This window comes from Emydura macquarii, unplaced genomic scaffold (assembly GCF_026122565.2).
Source record: "Emydura macquarii macquarii isolate MOO-44397 ecotype Brisbane River unplaced genomic scaffold, CSIRO-AGI_Emac_v2 contig_1551, whole genome shotgun sequence".
NCBI classification, from domain to species: Eukaryota; Metazoa; Chordata; order Testudines; family Chelidae; genus Emydura; species Emydura macquarii.
Window position 1 is genome coordinate 23,144,355 of NW_027131688.1, and position 23,972 is coordinate 23,168,326.

Below are 23,972 nucleotides of genomic sequence, written 5' to 3' on the forward strand. Positions count from 1 at the left end.
TGTGTGTGTCTATTATCATGAGTAAAACTGTTATTTCCATTTTATAATGTTTAGTTCAAATGTCAATAGAATAACAGAACTGTAAAGTGTTTGGTTATCTCAGAAGAAATGGTAGCATTGCAACTATGCAAATCACTATGGAAGATTTAATATGGTCCAAGTTACAAAATGCATAATTCACTCTATATTTTTACAAACCACTAAGCCAAAAATGTCAGATTTTTTCTGCCTCTAGGAGGACTATGTAACCTTCTTTCCTGAAGTACCTTACTATGAGCCCAACCTTTCTCATGCAAGGAAAACTTACTTATGCGAGTAGCCCCACTGAAGTCAATGAGACATAATGTGTGTGTGTAAGGATATGTAGGAATACATGAGCCCCCAAAACAGGATTTTTAAGAGAATCACTCAGTTCAACGGCTTAAAAAGCTCTAAAACCCTACAGCTCATCTGTATCCATCCTTCGATCTGATCCTTCCTCATAGTCACAAAAACAAGCAAGCAAACAAACAAACAATAGTTTCTGTGTTCAAAAGTGATGCTGGTTGGAGGATCACAAAGGACGGACTAAGCCTGGTCTACACTAGGAACTTAGATCACTATCACTACTTTGCTCAGGGGTGTGAAAAATCCACATCCTTGATCAATGCAGTTAAACTAACCTATCCCCTGGTGAAGACACTGCTAGGTTGATGGGAGAATTCTCCCGTCAACCTCGCTACCCGCTTCTCGGGGAAGTGGCATACCTATGTGGATGAGAGTAACTCTCCCATTGGCATGGGAAGCATCTTCACTGAATCTCTACAGCAGCACAGCTGCCACTACTGCGTTTTAAATATAGACAAGCCCTACATGCTCATTTTATTGGAAGGGTTTTCTTTCAGCTCTTATAAGGCCCAGGACCGTCACAAGTTTGTGTCTGCAAGACTTATAGCTGATCTGTTAATTTATTTAACCTTTTGTTCTCAAATTCATCACTGAAAACCACTTTATATTATGGGCCCAATTCTGTTAGGTTCTGAGCCTCTCTAACTTCCTTAATTTGGCACAGCACCTTATAGGATCAGGCCCATTGTGATCAGCAATTGCATTAAGGGAGGAAAACATTTGGGCCATATAAATCAGTGCCGCCTTCTCCCATAACTGAAACCATGCACATACAAGCCAATGAAAGAGCTGATCTTTTGGAACCCAGGTCCATATCTTCAAAGGTATTTAGGTGCCTACCTTTCATTGATTTCAGTGTATTTGAGAATCTGGGCCCAAATAACTAGATTGACTGTTCTGCCTTTTTGTTGATCTGAGAAAAAAATTCATGTTCACCCTTTATTGCTCAAAATAGGTTTTAAAACAAAAACTATTTGCAGAGGTTCTGCTAGTAAATCCCTCTTACTCAAAGCTAGGCTAATGTACCCAGATTCCAACGGTAAAGTGTTTCACTGGATTAAGAAGAAAACTAATAGTGCTAACAATTAGATTTAATACCTGAAGAATTCTGCTGCTGGCTAGGACCTCGTGTAACTGATGAAGGCGAGGTGCTAGTATCTTCCTAAAAGAGAAAAATAAGACGTTTCCTAAATTTCCACTCAACATTTTTAAAGTGAACATTTGTTCTTATGAACAGTGGTGGACTGACAGCTCTAGAGGATGGCATTTTCTGTTCATCCACAGCACAGGCGGTATCCGTGAAAGCTTCCTGCCCATGTGCCTCAACCCTGACTTGAGGGGACCACCTCCAGGGTGAGATGGTAGGTCACTCCCAAGTCCATTTAAACTTTGGTTGCTCCACAAAGACCAACAATGAAAACAATTTGGATGGGTGGGGTGCTTCTTTTTTAACGGGAACACTTTTCTACTAGGAACTCAACCGAAGTCCACCAACTCAGGTCACTAACTAGAGGGCAAACAGTAACAACGTCCCATCCCTACCTACCAGCTTGGGCTGGACTCATGCTCGTGACAGAAAGGTGTTGGCTGCCATTGCCCATCCTTTGAGCTAACCAATCCCCGAGTTCAGAAACTGTCTGTTTTGCTGGAGAAATACAGGACCTGATAAACGTCTGTTATCCCCATATAATTCCACTGATTTCAGATGGATTGTATAGGAGTAAGTGAGAACAGCATTTAGACCAATCTGTCCACTAATGATGATAGCCGCAGTTTCAGTTTATTTAGCTATCCGAACGAGGACATTAAATATTTCTCCATATAAATTGGGCTGAAGTCACTGGGGTTTACATAATGGTAACAAAGAGCAGAGTCCAGCCTAATGCATTTGACCTGTAAATATTATTTAGCAGCTCCCTATGACAAAGCATTAAACACATCGGCTAAAATGAAAAAGCAGTCAGTTAGTTTGAATGGCTGCTGGGTTTTGCATTAGGCTTGACAGAAGGTACTAAAACAACAATAAGGATATTGTAACAAAGTTGTTATTGTTACACAATCAATGGGTGAATTCCAGAACCATCTCACTTAGGAAGGCCCGTTAATATGTGACTAAACCAAAGCTCTGAGTGGAATATGAGCTAATGGCAAAGCAAATGGCAAAGCAGACAGTAGCATTTAAGAGCAGAGGGAGAGCAAAATCTGGATAGTTGTGCTTTTCATTTCTAGGTAAATAGTTCAAACCCTGTCTCAGGGAAAGACTGTGAGCAGGATGAATGGCTGCACAGGCAGCCTCTCGGCCCGGCTCACCTTGCTAGGAATTACACACAATGGTAGCCCTGATACTCATGGAGTGCAAGCACTGTCAGCACTGTGTTTGCAGCAAACTTCTCCAAATGGGGTGGGAAGCCCTGGAGCCACGCCACACAGAGGAGAGGGGAGCAGCCGGTGCCTTGTCTTTGAGGGTGGTGCATTCTGAAGCCGGTGCTTCTGAGGCATGATATCTCCGGGCTCTCCTGCACTAGCAGTCTGCCTCCACAGCATACGGCTCTGCCTTAAAGGCACAACAAGGCCATAGGCCAGTAGCAGCAGCACTGATATGCCCGACAGCCTCGGCAGAAAGGCAAAGGACTGCATGGGAGTGGTGACTACACTACTCCTGTCCTCCTAGATATGTTGCCTTTAGGGGATGTCTACACCGCAGTCACAGAGGTGACTGCAGCATATGTAAAAATACCCAGCTGGCTTTGATCTAACTAACTGAAAGAACAATGGGAGGGAAGCCACAGCAGCTTGGACTGTACAAGCCCGCCTGGGGCTCTGGGAATGTACTCGCACTGCCAGTCCATGTTGCAACAGCTTCGCGGCTATTGTCATTTGAGCTACCTCGCTCAAAGCTAGCTCAGGTATCCCTACACATGCTGCAGTCACCTCGGACTGAAGTGCAGACATACCCTGGGTATGGTGATCGGTGGGGAAGCTCTGCTGGGCTATAACTGTTCTGTGGATAAACAAAGGACTTCAATATCCTGGCTGATAACATGGCTCCTTTCACAAGCCTTGAATGCACTTTAAAATTCTATCAAAACTGAAGCCCTCAGTTAATCTTTTAGAGGACAACTGAAATACACAGCACACGGACAGAACGGTTCAAACAGAAATGCACTGAAACTATTAGTCCCTCCACGAGTCCAAATTCCATACTGTTCAATCTGCCAAACTGAAACAAATGGACACTTGATGGTATAGAAAGTATTACAAAGATACCTTATAGCTTTTGAACAGCTTAGTGGTTAAAGTACCATTCCGCCCCCCTCATTAGAAACCTGCTTTAAATGTAATCTGGGAACTGCAGCAAGCTGATTTTTGCTTTACAGTGAGGGCAGGTAATCTACTTTCCAAAGCTATCATGTATGATGGATGACACAGGTCAGTTCAGCTGATGTCTGGTGCCCAGGGATGCCACAAGCTTGAATTAAAATATGTGGAACTGATTTGAGATGAGATGCTAATAGGATTTACCACACCAGGGGATTTTCATTTCAGGTGGCACGAATATTCCTGCAGGATAAGTGTATAGGAGCCTCTTCAACCTTAAAAACACCTCTGGGAGCCTGGTGTGAAGAGGCAACCACTGATGTGGTTTAGACAATATCTGGTCTGAGAATAAGAAGGGATTCTTGTTTTTAGTACACTGGAACAGTTGAATTTAGCTTGTGTTTGACTGAATGTATGGATATTTGCTAGCCATTTTATTGTGTGTGCAGTGGGCAAGTATGGTGCTTCCATCCTTCAAGTGATTGCAACAAGTTAGCTGGTGTAGGAGACCCCTTTTTGCTTCACAGACACACAATATTGGTGAACATTTCACTTACGTTTTGGCTTTCCTCTTCCTTTTTGTCAGCTGGCTTGTCTGACTGTGATGCTGCTTTCCTCCTTTGCACAGGGGTAAAAAAGTAGGACAAAGTCAACCCTTTAGAAATGCATTTCCTGCACGAGGCTTCAATCTTCATTGGGAAAGACTGATTCGTGTCTTGGTGGGAATGATCTTTTACTGCTATGGAATTTCTTTAACAGATGACAGAATGTGTTGACTGCACAGGGTTTGACCAACGGTGAAGAATCCAAACTAGGCATATATGAAACAGGATCTTGGAGCAGGGGTCAATATTTGGCGTCAACGTTCCAGACAAAAGCACAGGGTTGTACCGTATATAGGAATAGGGATAAGGAGAAGTAAGAAAGGAAGGAGGGAATCCAACAGTACATGGCATTGAGCAACTAAAAGCCAATTTCTTGCAAGGTGTAGGGCTGTTTCCATAATAAAAAGAACTGGCATGCAGGCTGCTAATGTGGATGTTCTGATACTGGACCAGATTATTTCCTCCTAAAATCCATATGCAATGGACTCTCCATGTACACAACTCAATCGTTCTGCATCTCCCACCCCTGACCCACAGAGAGCAGTCTGTGGGCCTGAGGATCTGCACATGGGCATGGAGATGTGGGGCTGAGGGAAATGCACACTATCCCCCCCAATCCATCTGCCTCACAGAGCATCCACAGAACAGCCGGTGCAGCCTGGGGACACATTAATCTTTCTGCTGTGTCACAGGCCCCGTTGAGTGTGGACTTCAGGTAGCAGAAGGTGAGGGAAAGCTCTGGCTGCCTGGAAGCCAGGAGGGGGGTCAGACCAGTGCACAGGCCTGAGCTTTCACATGGATAGCCCTGTGCCTCTGGTGATACTGGGATATTTTGAATGCCCAAAAGCAGTTATACAGCCTTTGGATTGGCTAAGTCCTCCAGTTCATGGTACCTGTAGCATTTGGGGACTTTACAGAAAGTTGAATGAAGAATAACTGAGCTGAGATCAAGATTCTGTACTGCTCTGTCAGCCTGAGACAGGCTAAAGCATGACTCTCTATGCAGCTCAACAGGTGACACGCAGCTGTGATCTATAAGCAGGCTTGGAAGGATTCGATTTTTATCAGTAAATGTGGGTAAACCTCAATTTCACTGTACACACAGACAGACGAAATGTATTTCCAGAGAGAATAATCTAAATTTATGGATAGGCAAAGTAAGAAAAACTGCTGCTTGGGAGCTTATTAGAGGTTGATTTAAGGCTATTTACTTTGTATTTTTTGACATGTGATGTTGAAAACTTGTATTTTAATGGTTATAAAGCGTCAACTTTTTTCACCTCAACGTCTACCGTCATTACATTATTATTGTCTGACCCCCCCCTTTGTTATTCTGCAGAACTGTGAAAATTTAAATCAATAAAAATATAAAAAAATACTTACAGCCAAACACTAATATGATCTGTTGAAACTAGAAATCAAATCCAAATTGAATTCTGCCAAGCCTATTATACAGGAACAATCCTGCCTTGGCAGGAGGATGGGACAGTGGCCTAATGTGTCATTTCAGTCTTTATCTTAGTTCCAATGTAGGGGTCTGGGGCAACTTAAACATAAAAGGCCAGGCAAGTGGGAGGAGGAGGTTGTGGAAGGACCGTGGCTCAGTCTCCTGCTCTTGCACGCAGGACACAGACTAGCACTTACATAGCTAGACTCCACCAAAGGGCTAGGAGCGAGGGAGCCGGGCCCTTCCTCCTACCCTGGCTAGTAGGGCCAGCACAAGAGGAATTCAAAGTTTAGGAGCCTACCTGCTCCCTCTCCTAGAGAGGCTTACAAACCACAGCGCAGTTCAAAGGAAAGCTAGTGCTTTTCCTTTTCTACACTCTTGTTCTTTTTAGTACATTCACCACAATGATAATGTGATTCATGAGGAGTGGGAGCATGCACACTTGAGTCTCAAGCGCCGCCTAGTGTCTAGAAGCACTTGAGAAAACATGCCGCATTTCTATCCTCTGCAAAGCTCAGGGCTATGGTTGGGGGGAGTGTGGATTGTTGGCAGCTTTCATTTAATCATCAGTATAATTCCTCGCACTTACATAGTGCTTTACATTTCCAAAGTGCTGTGCAAACAACAGCTAATTAATCCTAACCAAACACTCACCCTAGTTCTTCTCACACCGTTTTATATCCTTTTAACGCTATGGTCATGAATAGAGTCACTCCTGTTTGCACCAGCGTAACTGAACGCAAACTCAGGCCCACTGCATTGTCAATGCATAAGTCACACACAACAAATTGACAGGCTAGGTGCACCTGGGGATCCTCCATTTCCCTCTTTCTTTACCCCAACCCCTTTTCCAAACATTCCCCCTTTTCACTTGGACACAAACTGCATGACTGCCCTGTTGTGAGGCCAGCAGTAGTGAACCCAAGATGTCTTCAGGTACAGCTCAATCTGGTGGACTTGTAGCTGTGCTGGTCCCACCATATTAGAGAGACAAGGGGAGTTATTCACTCTCACAGAAAAAATGATAAAAGACAAACACGCCCCGCCCACCTGTGCGTGAACACTTTTCACTAAGTGATAACTCTACATGTGATCTCTCAGTCCTCATCATTACAGGAAACTGCCTTCAAAAAATAACTTTGCTAGACACTAAAACTCTTGGACTTAATAAAGACACTGGATTTATGGCTTATTACAATAATTGGTAACTCCTCCTTTTTTGTCCCAATTGCAGAAGTGTTAATGGTCCACTTCACACTGAATGGTTTCTTACAATATGTGTTAACTACTTACTCTAAACAATCTATTCCACCAGGGTTATCTATGACACTCTGGGTATGTCTACACTGCAATTAAACACCAGTGGCTGTCCCATGATTTGGGCTCATGGGGCTCAGGCTGCAGGATCCCAGTGTAGATGTCTGGGCTCAGGCAGGATCCCAGAGCCCAGGCACCTGCCTGAGCCCAGACATCTACGTTGCAGTTTTATAGTCCCACGACTCCAAGTCCAGATACAGGCCAGCTGTGGGTGTTTAATTGCATTGTAGACCTCAGACTTGAAGAAGAGGTTTTGGTAAGCTTGAAAGCTTGTCTCTTTCACCAACAGAATCTCGTTCAATAAAAGATAATACCTCACCCATTTTGTCTCTTTGATGGACTGAGTGAGCTGCATAGGAGAGTTGTGTTGTGTGAATGCTACCTAGCAGCTGCAGGAAAATCCATCTCATCTGGGGCATAGGGTTCTCAATCAGAAAGAATCAGGGGCATTTGATTTCCTATTTTAGATTATTAGGTGAAATGCAGCTTCACATACCACATGGACCTTGGTTGTGATGACTGTAATCCATCAAATACTCCTCCAGCAGCAGAAGCCACTTGATTAGATTTTTCTTACACTAGCATTTTTATCTCATTTCTGACTCTGAGGCTGGCAACATCCACCCCACAGAAGGGGAATAAAACCGCACACAACTCTCAAAAACAATTCTGAATTTCCAAACCCCTTAAGCAATTGGATAAGAAAGACCTGTGAAGGGACTTTCCTTCTGACTGTTGGTGGGAGAAACCTCATAGATTTAAAAAAACAGAAGCGGTCTGTGTAAATTCTGAAAAAGCATGAGACTAAGAGCTACCATGCTGTGTGACTGGTGTATGTGTGTGTATTGGGGGTTGGGAGGTCAAGGAAGTGTTTATATAATTTTAATAGCATTAATAACTTTATTATATTTGAGATCTCCAGGGAATGACAATTTCCAGGGTCAGAATTGGATCTTCTACACCCTTTTATGGACCAATGCCAAGAAAAGCACAGCTGGAGTGCTGATGTTAGATTTAAATTCTAGTATCTTGCAGCAAAGTTAACAGGGCTAAAAATGATAGTAGTTTGTGAGACAGCTCCTCATTCTGCTTTGTTTCCACTTCAGTTCTGAAATTATTATAGCAGCTGCTATCACGGGAACTCTTGTGTCTAGAAAGTAATGTTTTATATCACCTGAAACCCAGCTTGTCAGATACTCTGCCAACACTGGCTACATTACATCTTTAGCGCACATTCCTGCACTGAAAAGTGGCCTCACCGGGATTCAGCTTGTGTCTCAATAATTTTTTGTATCATATGTGTTCAGTTTAAAAAGTAAAAAGATGTTTTTTCTGACTGCCAGCCCTGCAAAAACAACCTGGGCCACAAGGGTTAAGTTCTCTTTCCATCACATACATCATCTGCAGTAATAAAGTTTCTGTGGGCCAAAGGAAGTCCTTGCTCACACCTGGGTAACTGCATTTTCTTCAGCTGATGTTTCCAGCTGACACCTGCGCAGTCTCAGTGCCTTCAATGGATTTGTACAGATGGAATTTAGTAAACAATTCTGCTGCTGACTCCCATGGTGGAACAGAACCTGTGGCTCACGCAGTCTCAGCTCTCTTGGCTGTGCAATGCTAACAGAAGTAAAACGCAGGGAAAGCTTGTTTTTGTCACTGGAGTGAGCAGACATGATTCTGAATACACCAAAGGTCCAGATCTGTTGGTTAAAACGGATGCCACACTCAATTAGCCACTTTTTAAGATTACAGCCACACGTTCAGATGTACCTTTTGTAAGGATTAATACTTCCAAGCATAAGAGATGGAGCCTTTCCTTAACATCTGGAGTCTGTCCATCTATCTGTTCTGCTTGTTTATGCAGCGCTAGTCCCTGGGCCTGATTAGTGTAAAACTGTTATATGAGAAGTTGTAATGTTGATTTACACCAGCACAAAAGTGAGATCAGAATCTGACCCACTGAATCCAGTGAATAACTATTCTAATTCAAATGAACCAAAGATAATTGTATATTTCGCATTTTATATTGTTAATAGCCAGTTTTACAGGACTGTACATTTCTATGGTGCTTTATAAAGGGTCCAACCCTGCCTGTCTTGTGTGTGTAGAACTCTGGTTGAAACCAATAGGAGCTGGAGAGCTGTCAGGACTAGGCCAATCGAATAAGAAACATTCTCCCCTCCAAGAACCTTATTTAGCCACTTCAAATCTCTACACTTTCTAACAGTGGACCCATTCCTATTTATTTCTCTCCTCCTCTTCCTGCATTTTTACTCTTTCCCCGTTTACGCTTTGTAGAACAATTAAAAATTCCTTGAAGATAAACTCAAAAGCATCTCTGATACTAGTGACTTGTGAGCTGCAGGCTGATACAATGTACATTACAATGGAAGTGGGGAAAGAAAAGAACAAGGAAGGGAAATCAGAATGATGTGATTTTTAAGGTCTGATATCTCATGGCCTGCCCATGAATAGAAACACTTGAGTGGACTTGTCCAAACACAATTAGGACCAATGACATTTCACTGACACACAATCAGTAAAAATAATGGTCAACCCCAGGTGTTATGTCATTAATAGAATACTTAATATCATTAATAAAATAGGTCAAAGAATACTTCAAAGATGTAAAGAGAGAGCTTTTAAATCTGTAAAGGGTGGAATGTTAGGAGGGAATTATTTATTATACAGGCTCTAAGCTAGCTGGCAACTTATGGTATCTGGGGGTGGGGGGTTCTAAGGAAAGGGAAAAGGGAGAGGGAAAAAAAAGAATAAACACAGTTAAAATTAAAAATGTAGGTTCCAATCCTGTTATTGGATGTATGCAGGTGGACCCTGTAGATCTAACTGCAGGTCAGGCCCACAGAGAATATTCTGCTGTCAGTTACACCATACAAACCCTCTGACTTCCATAGGACTGCAGAGGGGTAACTGAAGGCAGAATGTTGCCTACTTCTTGAGAGACTTCTGTGTGAGATGATTTTTGCTGGTTCAACTGGCTGGCAGAACTGGGCATCTAATTCCAATATGTCTTGTCTATGTTCTCTATGCAATGGGCAGTACATTTTGATTTTCAGTGGCGTACAGAAGCTGCAGACACCAAAAAGTCACATGAATGCATTCTGCACTGCTGTCACTATCCAGTAAATTCTTCTATGTCATTATTAATAACAAACATTAATCTCCCTGCACTGCATTGATTTTGGAAAGTTATTCTTTGGGAATCCAGGAAGCATGAAGCACATATGCTATGGGGTGACTTATCTCCTTTCAATCCTGTGTAGACACATCAAGGCACCTGGCAGCTAATCGCTGGGTAAGAGGTACAGTGAAATTTTATTTCATGACCCCAAAGGCTACCAATATGCAATCTTGTTATTGAAGTTTTGGATCCTGTTTTGGTCCATTCTACTTGATATATCCCACAATAATTATCTGCCTGGGGTTCTGTTAAAGCTTATTCCTTTATAACACAGTAGCTTTAATGTAGATTGTAAACTGGCATAATCAGAGAGAAAAAAATCGGTCACTTTTAAGGCTCCCACTCCCACAGCGTTCAGCTAGAGCAGCTCAAGTTGGCCTGACACCAATGCGGGCAATACCTACAGCTTTGACTGTGTCAAAAAAGTGGGGTCCAGTGAATAACACCTACACAAGAACGGCAGCATGGCAGGCTGTTAGCCGGATCTCTTCAGCCTCCACAATACTATATCCCATGCAGAGTTCTGCCAATTTCAAAGAGGCACTGGAACTACACATTGGCTAGTAGCTAACGAAAGCGTATTGTTCCACAATCTGCTGCTGAGCTTGTTCTAGAGCTTACTTTAGAACGAGGTACAAACCTTTTTGCCAGTAATTTATTCATTTCTTCCATTAGTCCTCCTCCTCCACTACTTGTTCGATTGGCATCGCTCTTAGAGGCCCCACTGGGACTGGAGCCTCCTGAACCATCTTCTGGCTTAAGACACAAATCGACAATGCAAATCACCAGAGGAATTTATTGTAAGCGCCTGCCTTTCCTGACAAGCTTAGATAATCACTAGGAGCAAAGGACCATGATTGCAGCTTGCAGTCAGCGGCAGGAAGCATAATGGGTCAGAATGGAAGCAAATGTAACTTGAGTCAAACCCAATAGCGAATTCACATATTAGAATCGGGAAATCCACTATGGATTTTGTAAATACCTGAGCGAATGATGAAAATGACAACAAAATGCTTCTGAATTTCCGGTGAGATTATGCAAGCTTTTCTCCTCTCAGTGAGCACCCACTCACACACAGGCTGCACAATCAAGCCTTGATTTGATAAGTGTAATGTAGTTTTTAACTACTTATCGTCAGGGTTGATAGCATAATACGAATGAGTGTTTCCTCTTTGTTAGAAAAAACAATTATGTTTTAGTAATATGAGAGATTGATGCGGGCCCCTGCTAGTTAATCTTTACTGAGCAGTGAGGATCAAAGTGTGAATTACTTAAAAACAAGTCAAGGGGAAAAAAATCAATTGGAACATTTCCTTTTGAAAATTACAAAACCAGACAAAGACATCTGCTTTAAGGGCTGTTTCTAATGGACAAGTGGCCACTTTAAAGGCCCAGCCACACAGCATGTGCAGCTCAGGAAAAGGCTGAGGTCACAAATAGCCACCTGAATGTTCAACTGCAGTAACTGTATTTAATTAGGTATGCAACTGCACACTTCACGTGTTTAAAAATCGGACTCTAGGAGTGAAATCTTGCCCCACTGAAGTCCATGGGAGTTTTGCCATTGAATTCAATGGGGCCAGGATTTCACTCTAAATGTTTCCAGCACAAATCTTTACAGTCTTCCTTTCAATAACAGCCTGTACGAGTAACTGACTTTTCACGGTCCATGCAATGGTCACCTAAAACACATTCCACTGGATTTGGAAAAGAATTCGGAGTATCCATGAAATATATTTGCAGAAGGTTAAATAAAACTAGGCTTAGCATTCTTCATTCTGCAATAAAGGCCAGACTGTTTGAAACCTCCAGTGCCACGATCCTTACCCGTTGTACTCTCCTGAGTTTGGCACCAGCCAGGGCTGCGGCTAGTCCTGACACTGATCCATCGTCAGTGCCAGCCCCATGTCCTCCACCTGCCGGCAGTGGAGGTGGGGGAGGTGGCGCTGCTCCTGTAGGCGGAGGAGGTACTGGAGGGGGCGGTGGAGGTGGGGGCCCACTGGATGAAGCAGGGATTGCGGCAGCAGCGGAAGGATGACCAGGTGGAAGGATGGGACCTGAAACATACAGAAGATTAAATAAAAATAAAGAACATTTTCTCCCATCTCACAGACACCCTGTTCTCTTGACGTTGAAAATTGTGTGAATGAAGGTCTGATGAGTGATCATTGCAAGGAATACTATACAATCAAAGGAATGATACATAGTGAGTATGTCAATGGTACAACCTCTGCTTTTTAGTTATCATCTACTTCTGCGTCCTTATGCAAAACCCCCATAGCATGTAAACACTATCTATCCCTTCCTCTGGTCTGGCTATGGTTCTACTCTGTGCTGAGGCACGGCACAGTGTACACTTTCTGGTTTACTGTCAGCACCTCTCTTCTCCTTCATTTTAACTTTTCAGATGCAGATAAATAAACCATATCAACTAATTCTGTGAGCATCAACGTCCACTTACAAATAAATCCTGGGCTTTTGCTATACATTTCCATTCAACTTCCACTGAATGAAATTTGTGTGGCTAAATCTTATGCTAGTCTTTGAAAATTAAGGGGCAATTTTAGCCACAGTGTACTTCAACAGATGCTACTGCAAACAGCAGCATCATTCAATGGATTGATTCGATCAGGTTACCTCCTCTAGAATATTTCTCCTATTTATAATAGGGCAACAGAGTGAGTATGTCATCAATAGTAGTCTACCTAGAATTATTCCATCTCATCAAAGGCTTTTGTTGCTATTTAATTACAAACTCAATTGTGTAACAAACATTAATTTGAAAGAGGGAGTTTTTTTTATTGGTTCAGAAGCAAATTTGGAAATGTTTGGACATTAAGGGCCTGAATTTCTATTTATTTAATTTTGGTTTTTTAATAATGTCACCGTTCATTGTGGTCAGAGATAACCTCTAACACTAGTGACACAAATTTACTCCTTCTAATAACTGTGGCTCACAATGTTGCTCCTGCAAGAACTGCAGGTGTTATTTAGTTGCACTTCATATATCTCCCTACTTATTTGGGCCCACAAATGAGATAGCTGGCAGTTCACTGTGCGCATAGTTAATTGTAGGTTCAACTCTACACCTACAAAATTAGAGGCCAGACTGAGGCCTGGCTGAAAAAAATATTAGATTATAAATTGATCTGACTAAAAAATAACGGATAAGATACTCCGCTGGTGTAAACTGGAATAAGGGTTTTGAAGAAAATGGATATACAGTGACCTACACCAGCTGAGGGTCTGACCCAGCAGAGGTAGCTGAAATATCTGTAGCAGGAAATTTGTCAGTGGAAGAAGTATACAAATGTCTCCTACGTTCTCTAGACACATCCATTTAAGCACAATACGATTATATACAGAGATGGGTCCAACTTCCAAAGCCTGATCTGGATTTTAAACCGACACATCACGGGGCTGTTCTAATCCAGGCATTTTAAAAATAGAGGCCATATGCAAAACACAAATCCATACTCAGGACTAGTTTACACTACAAAAGGTTTGCTGGTACAGCTACCCCAGCAAACCCTCCTAATACAGATACAACTTATATGGGCAAAAGAATGTTTTTGCAGGTATAGCTTCCCCAACTGGTTCTCCAAATGCAACAAGCCACACTGACAAGAGCACTTTTCCCCGCTATAACTGCATCTACACTAGGGCTTTTGCCAGTAGAAAAAATGTTAAAAATATTACATCCCTACCTGACATTACCACATTTGCAAAAGTTTCTAGAGTAGATCTGGCCTCAGATTTTTAAAACACTCTATCCCCAAAGATTGAAGCATTTAGATATGAGGTTTTGTGTCAAGTCCATCACCAATTACAACACTAATACAGTCTTCCATACCTTTTTCCTATTTGTCTGAACTATCTAATGCAGTTGGATTAGGCTTTGATTACTCAAAGAGTTTTTCCCATATATTGTTCATGGGACAGAGCAAACTGGGCTTTATGAACAATCGGGTCCAATCTAAAGCTCTTTTAAAGGTTATAACTAATTCAAAACAAGTACTTACTCAAGTGGGAAATGGTTGATGAAGTCATGAAAGGAGGGGTCTTCTTGGACAAATTCCCCTCAGATACAGCAGCGTAAGGGGGAGGTAATGAAACAAAGTGTGACATGGATTGGTATAACTGCTGTGGAGGATGAGGTGAAGGTTGGGAGGACTGAAAAGAAGCCTGGATAAAGGAACCAGCAGGCCTGGTTATAACTGGCAGCTGGGAGATGGGTACAGTTTCTAAGTATGAGAAGAAGGACCCATCCACACATTTTACTTGGGTTCTAGAGGAGTTTAAAGGAATTTGTGTGGTTAGGGGTTCTTCAGGTTGGCCATTCAGACCTATCTGAGGTATATTTGCAGAGGCTTCTTGGACTGTTTTATCTGTAGATCCTCTGACTCTGCCATTCTGGACAGGAATCACAGGAAGGAACTCTGGAATATGCGGCTGCAGGACAAAACCCTTCTGCACAGGCGACGTAGTTATTATAGGAGAAGAGGAAGACTGAGGAGAGTATGAAAGAGAGGAACGTCTAACAGGCTGGTGAGCGGTGAATGGAAAATGGGAAGGGGGAGCAGGTGGCGGAGATAAAGAGATTTGCTTGATGCTTTGTGTTACAGTCCTGTGGTTTGGCCATAGTGGAGAGGAGAAGGAACCTGGGGAGGGTGAGAGCTCAGAGGCAGAATGTCTGTGACGAAGCTGTGGGAATTCTTTGGCTCTGTTAGAGGATTTGAAAGAGGTTTTACTACTGGACTCGGGGACGGTAGATGCTGAAGATATAACTTTGGCATAAGATGGCGGTGGAGGGGCAACACCAGCAGAAGTAGAAGCACTGTAGTTACTGTAGTCAGGAGGAGGAGACTGGCAGTGGGAGGGGGAGGAAGACACTTTTATCCGAAGGGTAGAAACTAAAAGAACAGAAAAGAAAAGCGAAAAGAATAAAATGGGCATACAGCAAGGAATGGAAACAAGGCAGAGTAGTTAGGAGACAAGGAATTAAAAAGTAAATGAAAGCAGAAACTAAAACAAACGAACAAAAATGGATGGGGTAGTCATGATTTAGTGATGTCCAGATGACCCCAGCAATCAAGAACTGTTTCTTCTTTTAGTTTAAAGCAGTGACACATACAGCGTAGGCTAGAAGCTTTACAAACATCAAAGCAAAAACTCTTCTAACCTTACAAATCACCTTGAGTCAGAATCACGTTACCTTTGTTCCAAGGACAGTGGCAAGTGACCCTTTGAATACAAAGACAAGGTACACAGGTTGTGTACAGCATGGAGATGCACTATACATGCAACAGTGCACTCAGTGGAAATGCTACTGGTTCACATACCATGCTTACGTCAAGGCTCCTCGCAGAAGCAGAGCCGGGGTTTTTCATTTGTTTTAACTGACACTATATGGTAGACAGTTGGGTGCGCCCGAATTAGGTGTTGAAAGCTGCGGGGGATTATTCCGTGCGACTGTCACTGGTTAGATTTTCTGTGGACACAACTGTCCTGCTTTTAAATGAAAAAGAGCTGAGCAAAGGCTCATCTTTTTACCAGATACACAAAAAATTCTGGCTTCTTTTGCACATGTTTTACACAGAAGCAAAAGCCAGATTTTGCAGCCATAAACTTCTTTTCCCACCTCACCTGTTAGCAACCTGATGATATATTAGAAAATATTTTCAATCAGTTCAATAAATACTTTCCCACTAAGCTTACAACAGACCTCTCACCTATTGACCTCAGCTAACGGAATTTTAGGATTAGATTCTCCTCTGTGCTGTAGTCACACTATGCTGCTCACTTCATGCAAAGTTGGAAGAGCCAGGCAGTTCATCTCTGGGTAGGGGGATCCAATAGTGGCAGAGAGCCAGTATAGTGCTTCCTGACACCCACCCTCCCTGTGGCTGTGTAGAAAGCGTGGCCAGGCCTTTTCTGTATCCCAGCAATATCAGCCCCTTGGCACTGTTGTCAGCAGCACAATTTAGGGCAGCCTTTATACCGGTCTCATGACTAGCACGGGACGGAAAGAGTGCGAAGCTTGCTTAACTCCACCTCTATTTTCTCAATCTGAGTTGCGCTGTGTACTCTGAAGATATGGACCTTAAACTTCAGTCAAATCTATGGAATAATGCAGCCATGTTCCAGCTTATTTGTTTAAGTCTCTAAATGAAAATGCTTTGAAATCCTATAATGATTATAGCTGTATTTAGCAGGCCAGTTATTTCTGTAGCAACACATGACAACCACCAACAGCTAGAGAAGACAAGTAGGGAGAGGAATATGTTTGCATTGTTTATAGATGTTTGATACATGCCTGTGGTAGAGGTCCTTCTTTCCAGAGACTCCTGGCGCTGTTGCTGCTGCTGCTGCTCCATCACTTGCCTAAAACAATGGTTTTTAAAACATTCTGGTTTTACTTTTTACTCTTTGGAGAAAATGTTCTATACACTGAGATGGGCCCAAGCCATAAAGTTTGCATCTGGGGGCATCTGAATCAACCCACTGCAGACATAAAAGCCAGAACGAATGGGCAGAGTTGAGTTCTGATCTCATTTACACTGGTTTAACTCCACTGACTTTGTTGGAGTTTTTCCTGATTTACACCAGGGGAAGTGAAATCAGGATAGGGCCCTGCACTTGGAGTATATTGCAAATGCTCATCGCAGAAGCTTGTAATTCTTGTGTGATAATTCTACAACGGATATTAAAATGCGGAATAGCCAATGCACTTAAAGTAAGAGAATATTGCAGTGTCTCAGATCCCAATCCAGAACAGCTCATTAGCATATGCTTAACTTTAAGCTTATGAGACGTTCCACTAAAGTCAATGGGATACCTAACACGCTTAAGTTAAGCACATGCTCAAATGCTGTGCTGATATGGGGCATCAGGAATGGCAATACTGATAAGAATATAAGGAAATGTGATTTGTGGTTAGCGGTTGATTATACATAGCCAACTGCTTCATAGAGCTGTATAACAAATTCCTTTATTATAACCATAGAGTTTTGCAGGTGAACAAGTATTGGACACCTGGTTGAAAGAATGATCATGTGATAGTATATACCCTGAGCCAAATTTTGTCCTCAGTTACTGCTGAGTCAATAGGACCAATATATGTTGACTGTCTCAATAAGCAATGACCACAAAATTACTCTGCTGGGTTTTTAATAGCCTTATGGTCATGAGCAAAGTGTTGATTTCAATACTTCCACATGTAAAGCTCTGCAGGATAGGCCTGTTGGATAGGTAACACAAAGCAACCTATTAGAATAGTATAAATGATATAATAAAGCTTTCAAAAAATATTCCCCGTTTTACTGAGACATGCAGTTCCCAAAATTTTCCACTAGAGGGCTTCTCTTCCACACTTTAACAATCTTGAAGAAATATTGCTCATTATTATAATTATGATAAACTCTATTTGACTTTTCTTTGGTTAAATAAAAAGCAGAACATCTAAAATAGAATAACAGTTATTTCAGAATATATATGGATATGAGCTATATATTTCAACAATATTTAGATGTGACTCAGAAATGGTGGAAAGAAACTATACTTATTTTACACACAGAAAAGAATGTTAACATTTGTAAAGTCAAACCCTCAAAACTTAGGAAATTCCAGAATTAAGTTGTCTGTGCATAATATATTTTCCAGATGACCCCAGCCTCATTCTACGCACAATCAAGTAACTTTAACTATAGATGGTGCTACCAGCTGCCTATAATGAATTAATATGCAGTGGAAGCTTTAAATAGCTTTTCCCGGTTATATTTTATATTCATGGTATTTTTAAATGCATATATTTGATTTACTGTGGAATTTATAATTTTACTATATATAACAGAAACATCCAGAAAAATTACATAAGGACATGTACAAGTAGAGTTAAATACTTTAATTTTCATGATAGACATTACATAAGAACATAAGAATGGCCATGCCGGGTCAGACCAATGGTCCATGTAGCCCTGTGTCCTGTCTTCCGACAGTGGCCAATGCCAGGTGCTTCAGAGGGGATGAACGGAACGGGTAATCATCACGTGATCCAGTCCTACATTTCAGGTTCCAATTCAATAGCAATGGATTGGCACATCCATAATTAGGATTATACATTATGCAGTGATCTATCTTGTACTAGACTCAATAGAAACTGGCATGTAACTCCTCTATATAAAGTCACACGTTACATATATAATATGCCATGGTGCGATTTTTGGAAGACCAGTAAGGGCATATGGAAATTATACTATAGGTGCATTCGGAAACACCTTGGGGGATATCCTTAGTTGGTTGAAATTGTTGTACCAACATTGTCTTCAATAGAGACAATTTCTCTCACAATTTACAACAGGTAAGAATGTGTATGTTTTCCTTCACCTACAATCTCCTGCTATCATTTGTCAGGTATGTAATGTGCAGCTGAGACAACTGCATCAACTGCATCTCTGAAACCACTATTGTATAAATGAAACACAAAGCATTTTCTACGCATGTCTCTTCTCTTGCATAGCTTGTCACTTATAAGCGGAAGGAGCTGAAACAGAATGAAGCGTTATGGAACTGCACAAAACATTAAACTGACATGTATATTTTTCTTTTTAAAGCACCAGAGATGGAGTCTGGGCAGAGTGTTGCATGTCTCATTGGGATCCCAGTGCTAGGCTGAAGTGAAAAATCTAACAGAAAGTTCTCTCCCCAAACTGTCGCCATGGCTGGAGAGGGAGCTTGGTCCAGCTGGGAACTGCAGGTTTGTGTACACTCCCCAAGGGAGGGACCCAATGCAGACACTTGAATTACTTGTGTTTCAGGCTGGTCCTGGCTGTCTGGGCAGCTGTACCCTACCTGGGCTAAGGGCTCACACTCCTACAGACCTTTACTTATGTGGGCAGAGCTTACACAAATAAATTGTCACATTTATATCAATGGAACTAGTAAAGATTATTCATGTGAGTAAAGATTTGCAGGAGAGAGCCTTATGTACATACTAAGGGCTACTGCTGGAGTAAGGAACTACTCAGTATGAGTAGGAATGGCCAGAGTGGACCTGGTGACTGTAGAAAATAGATAATCTATGTTGTGCAGTTACATGAAATCTTTTAAACAAACGCATTTTACATTGTTTTTCCCATCTTCATTTTCCTGCCCACTCTAAAGTTTAGGACAAGATTTTCAAAACTGCCACATCTACAGCGAGGCCTTTGGCTGCTCTCACTATGCTGGCACAGTCGAAGCAGGAACTCTCCCCTAGTGTAGACACACTTGTACCAGTATCAAAGTGCATCGACTGGTATAGCTTACACCAGTCCAGCGAAGCGAAATGAGCTATACTGGTATAAAGCACCTTATACCAGTGTTACTGCGTTCACACTAGGGCTTTTACCAGCATAACTATGTCGGTAAAAAAATCACATGCCTTACTGGTAAAACTTAAGTGTAGACGAGGCCTTAGACTCCTAAGTCTATTTTTAGGCACCTAAATTTGTGGCCTCATTTTTAAAAGTTCTGAGCACCCACCAACTCCCATTGACTTAGACCATGATGAGCTCTTTACCCGTGTAGATGTACAGTTGTACTATACTGGCAAAGTGTGCCCAGTGTGGATGCGGTTATACCAGCAAAGCTGTGCTCTGTATCATTAAAGTAAAAGCATCCCTCACAAATGCAACAGGGCTCTACCACAAAAAGCGCAGCTTTGCCTACACTATACGAGTGCGTCTACACTAGGGACTTCTGCCAGCACAGCTAGGTCAGTGAGGGATCATGCCTCTGCACACCCCTGACCAGCCTAGCTATGCCGGCATTAACCTGCAGTGTAGACATAGCTTTCAATGAGAACAGGATTAGGCCCTTATTTTGCATGGCATATTTCATACAAAGCACTGCAAAAAACAATCATATCCCCTATGCCTCTCTGAACCACCAGCAGCATCTTGGTGCACATCATGGGTCTCCTCTATGAACTTTATGATAGTTGAATAGTCCCAAAGTAAATCTTGAAGCTCTTGAATGAAATAGCCTCTCCCTCTGGCCTCCTTTGATGTGGAAACCTTCATTATATCTGAGGTCCTTTCTATGGGCCACATCCTGCCTGGTCCTTATGTGGCTTTGCAGTGTGGGGGATGTTGAAAGGACCAGTCAGAACTGCACTACTCGTGCTTAGTGGTGAGCTGGGATTACTCCCTCCCTATTCTGCCAGAGGTGCACAGAGCCCCACAAAGGAGAGATTCGTGCTCACCCCCACACCAGCAAACAGAATAGGTCAGCAGTGTGTGGGGTAGTAAGTGGCACCCTGGCCCAAGGGAACCTGTGGAAATATCCTGACTGTGAGCTGTTCTTACAAGCCATAGCGAAACCCTCTGAGACCTGAGTGTTTGTGATGTCATTAAGACTGACTTCTACAATTTCTGCTGCTTGGTCTTAACTGTTTTCTGCAAGTCAGTTCCGCTAAAATCCTTACAAAGCTATTTCTTATTTATTCCAAACTTTAGGTCACTTCCCCTAAAGGTCCAACTCCATCTCTGCTGAGACTCCACTGACTCCAGCAATGAATCTGGCCCACTTTGTTTAAAGAAATTTTTGCAACCTTCTAATTTAAAACAACATCTTGGCAATAAACCTTTCCCTGCATTCTTAAGAGTTTTATCCTCCGCTGAAGCTCTGACCCAACCATTCTTTGTCACCTATATTATGGCAGAATGTAATTGCATGACTACTTAGTGGTGTTCATGGTATGGAAGTAGACCAGGGATAGTCAATAGGCAGACCAAGGGCCAAATCTGGACAGCCAGACCTTGAAAGGACGCCGAAATCTTTTTATTTACTTATTATCATTATTATTATTTTCTCAGGAGTCTGGATCTTGACCAAGAAATTTGGACCTTGATAAAAAATAATTGACTACCCCTGATTAGACTATATGCCGGCCGGCATAAGGGCTGGAGAGATGGGACACACAGCTGTCTCCTCTTGTCCACCTGCCCATGGTCTAACTGGGGAGCACAGAAACTACTAACCACAGTGCCAGCCTCCATAAAATTGGTGGAGTGAGGAGAAGGACACAGGCCTGACATGCTGGTCAGCAAAGTTGGCCCAATATGGACAGGAGTGTATTTTGAACCTTTCAAAGATAGGAGGTGCTCTGGGTCCACTGTGCATTCCCTAATGCCCCAGGAGGAATTCTGGCTGAATCAGCAGGTCAGATCAAAAATTAGCATCACAGTTTCGCTATGTGTGAATGATGCAACAAAATGCACCCTAAGCTTCAGTTCTTTTGGATGTCAATACTCATACAGACTGAGAAAAGGCAGAATAAGAGGTAGAATACAATGGTGGCAGATAAGCCAAGATACACATATAGGTCAGGACTCTTATTTGGATTCACAACTCCAGTTTACAAAGTTTTATTCAGTTGACAACCTAGGTCAAGGCAAGATACTAATAAAGGGAACTATAAGCCCTTTAGAAAGTAGCATCAGACATAATGGCCAAAATCATCATCAGGAATGGATGCTGCCGATAGCATGAGCTCTACGCAATATGATCTTCTACTGCTAAGAACTGATCCAGCACAAGATCATATAAAACTCTCTTAATAAGCTTAAGAAAAAGACACACTAAAACATGATGCAAATTGTTTTAAAACTGAGGTTATCTGTATCTCTGGATATCAGCATATCTAATTCTTGCCTGTTAATTAAAAAAATATCCAGGGTTTGAGCTCTTTACTAGTTAGTAACTTAAAATCATTACAGATAAGCCAGAATCATGCCAGGATTTAGTTGTATAAAACAGCTAAAAAGTTAAATATGGAAAAAATGTCACCCAAGGTGTCTTACTTTCTATACACTGACTGCACATAAATAAACTTGTGGAATATAAAATCACATTAATTCACTAAAACTAAGTAATTTGAACTCACCAAGTATTTTCAGAATAATATTATATGGCATTATCATTACTAAGTGAGCAAAGTGCAAGTTAAAGCAGTTTGGCTAGTGATTTTTAAGTATAATAATGAGCCAGTAGGTTTCTCCTTTAAATGTGTGCTAGCGCATGTGTATGTTTGTATATAAAATGCACATGCACAGATGCCCCACTGTTGTAGAGTCAGGAATGGTTCCGTTTGGGAATCCAGGGTGTACATGGGAGAATGGGGATTCTGCCCATTGGAGATATGCCCTGTTCAATTTGCGTGTTGGAGCCAGAATATATTTCCGACCTAAATTAATTTTTTTTGGACAAAGTCTTAAAGAAAAAAATGAAAGATGAACAATGGGAAACTGCATAATGTTAAGTCTGACCAATTACAGGTACCATCAACCTGAATGTGACCAAATCAGGCCCAGATTTTGTAAATGGATATACACAAGCTGACCTCTCCACCCAGGCAGAGCTCCAGGGATTACAATTGCATGACCAGGGCTTTAGTTATTATAATTTTATTATAATTAACAAGGGTCATTTCTTTTAAATATGAATTTGAATCCAATACATTCTTTTCAATTTTGTTTCTTACCTTCTCTGCACTTCCATTTCATCCGGAGAGGGTCCATTCTGAACCTGGCGCTGGATAGTTGGACCTATGTAAAATACAAATTATAATTAGCAAAGCAAATGGGGTGGCAACATTGCTGCCATTTCTGAAACGCAGTGCTGTCCACAGATTCATTGCACACACATACTAAGAGAGATCAATGCAAAGATTCAAGGAGCAAGTTTTCTATCCTTTATTCACCTTTATATTTTTATATACACTGAGAGAGGTCCTCAGCTGGTGTAAATCACTTCTGTTCCATTGAGAGAAACTGGTCCAATATTAGCATGCAGGAACAGCGCTATCAATTCACAGGCACTAGTGATAACTTCAGACAACATAATGTAATTGTGCTACAGTGAAGATCTACAGACCTGCAACATTCGAAAGGATGATGTGGTATAGCTGTCAACCATCCTACCAGAATACAGTTTTCGTTTCTATGGAGTTTAAACCTGGCCTGGTTGGATGAGGCTGTTTTTAACCTATCCTCTGCTGCGTACACTGTGCAAATTGTGTGTGTGGAACTCGTGCTGATATGCAGTATGCAGAGTGAGTACAGAATAGTGATAGATATCTGAGGACAAGAGATCCACAGCATGGATCAGCGAGAGCACTTTGCTCTAAGAGGGTTGTGTAAAGCATGGAACGGATGCAAGAATTGCTCAGCCTCACACTTCACCATTCTCTCATCCACACCATTCATAAAGGCAGCTTCAACATATATAAAACAGAGGACAAATTAACGAGATGATGTAATGTAAATTCCATACTGGTAACTCTGCATATGTCTGTGTGAACAAATGTAAACTGGTGCCTCAAGCATAGAGTTGGCCGAAGGGCAGCGTTAAAGCAAGAGAAAGCAACCTCCAGCAAGATGTAAGAAAAAACAGGTCTTCTATAGGCTTTGCTTTTCCTTCTCCATCCTGGCTGTCCACTTTCCCAGCAGGAGTTACACCAAGTAAAACCCTCACTGACATATGCTGATTTACCAACATTTAACTTACATCACCTTTTAGGGTCATATCTCTGCATTTGGCCCATTCTGTTCTTGGACATCTTTATTAAGTTCACTAGTGTTAACATGGTGTTGTCTGAGAGGAATGAAAATAACAAAAATATTACCAATATATGCTCTATTAAATTCTATGGGTG

The 23,972-nt window shown here is 41.8% G+C and overlaps 2 protein-coding genes across 7 annotated transcripts in view; both read right to left on the reverse strand.

The window, feature by feature from the left end:
• The window catches only part of EVL (Enah/Vasp-like), a 198,936-nt gene that overhangs the window by 11,227 nt on the left and 163,737 nt on the right, over positions 1-23,972 (reverse strand). For all 6 annotated transcript variants that reach the window (XM_067555057.1, XM_067555058.1, XM_067555060.1 and 3 more), the window contains exons 4-9: positions 22,800-22,863; positions 16,593-16,660; positions 12,104-12,333; positions 10,917-11,032; positions 4,263-4,323; positions 1,486-1,549 (exon numbers count right to left, since the gene is read on the reverse strand). In XM_067555057.1, coding sequence (XP_067411158.1) covers positions 1,486-1,549; positions 4,263-4,323; positions 10,917-11,032; positions 12,104-12,333; positions 16,593-16,660; positions 22,800-22,863 — 603 coding nt within the window. The remainder of the gene's footprint in view (positions 1-1,485; positions 1,550-4,262; positions 4,324-10,916; positions 11,033-12,103; positions 12,334-16,592; positions 16,661-22,799; positions 22,864-23,972) is intronic.
• LOC137157655 (ena/VASP-like protein) lies at positions 14,279-15,327 on the reverse strand. Its single transcript, XM_067555062.1, has one exon. The coding sequence runs from the start codon at positions 15,230-15,232 to the stop codon at positions 14,282-14,284; it is 951 nt and encodes a 316-aa protein (XP_067411163.1). The 5' UTR covers positions 15,233-15,327; the 3' UTR covers positions 14,279-14,281.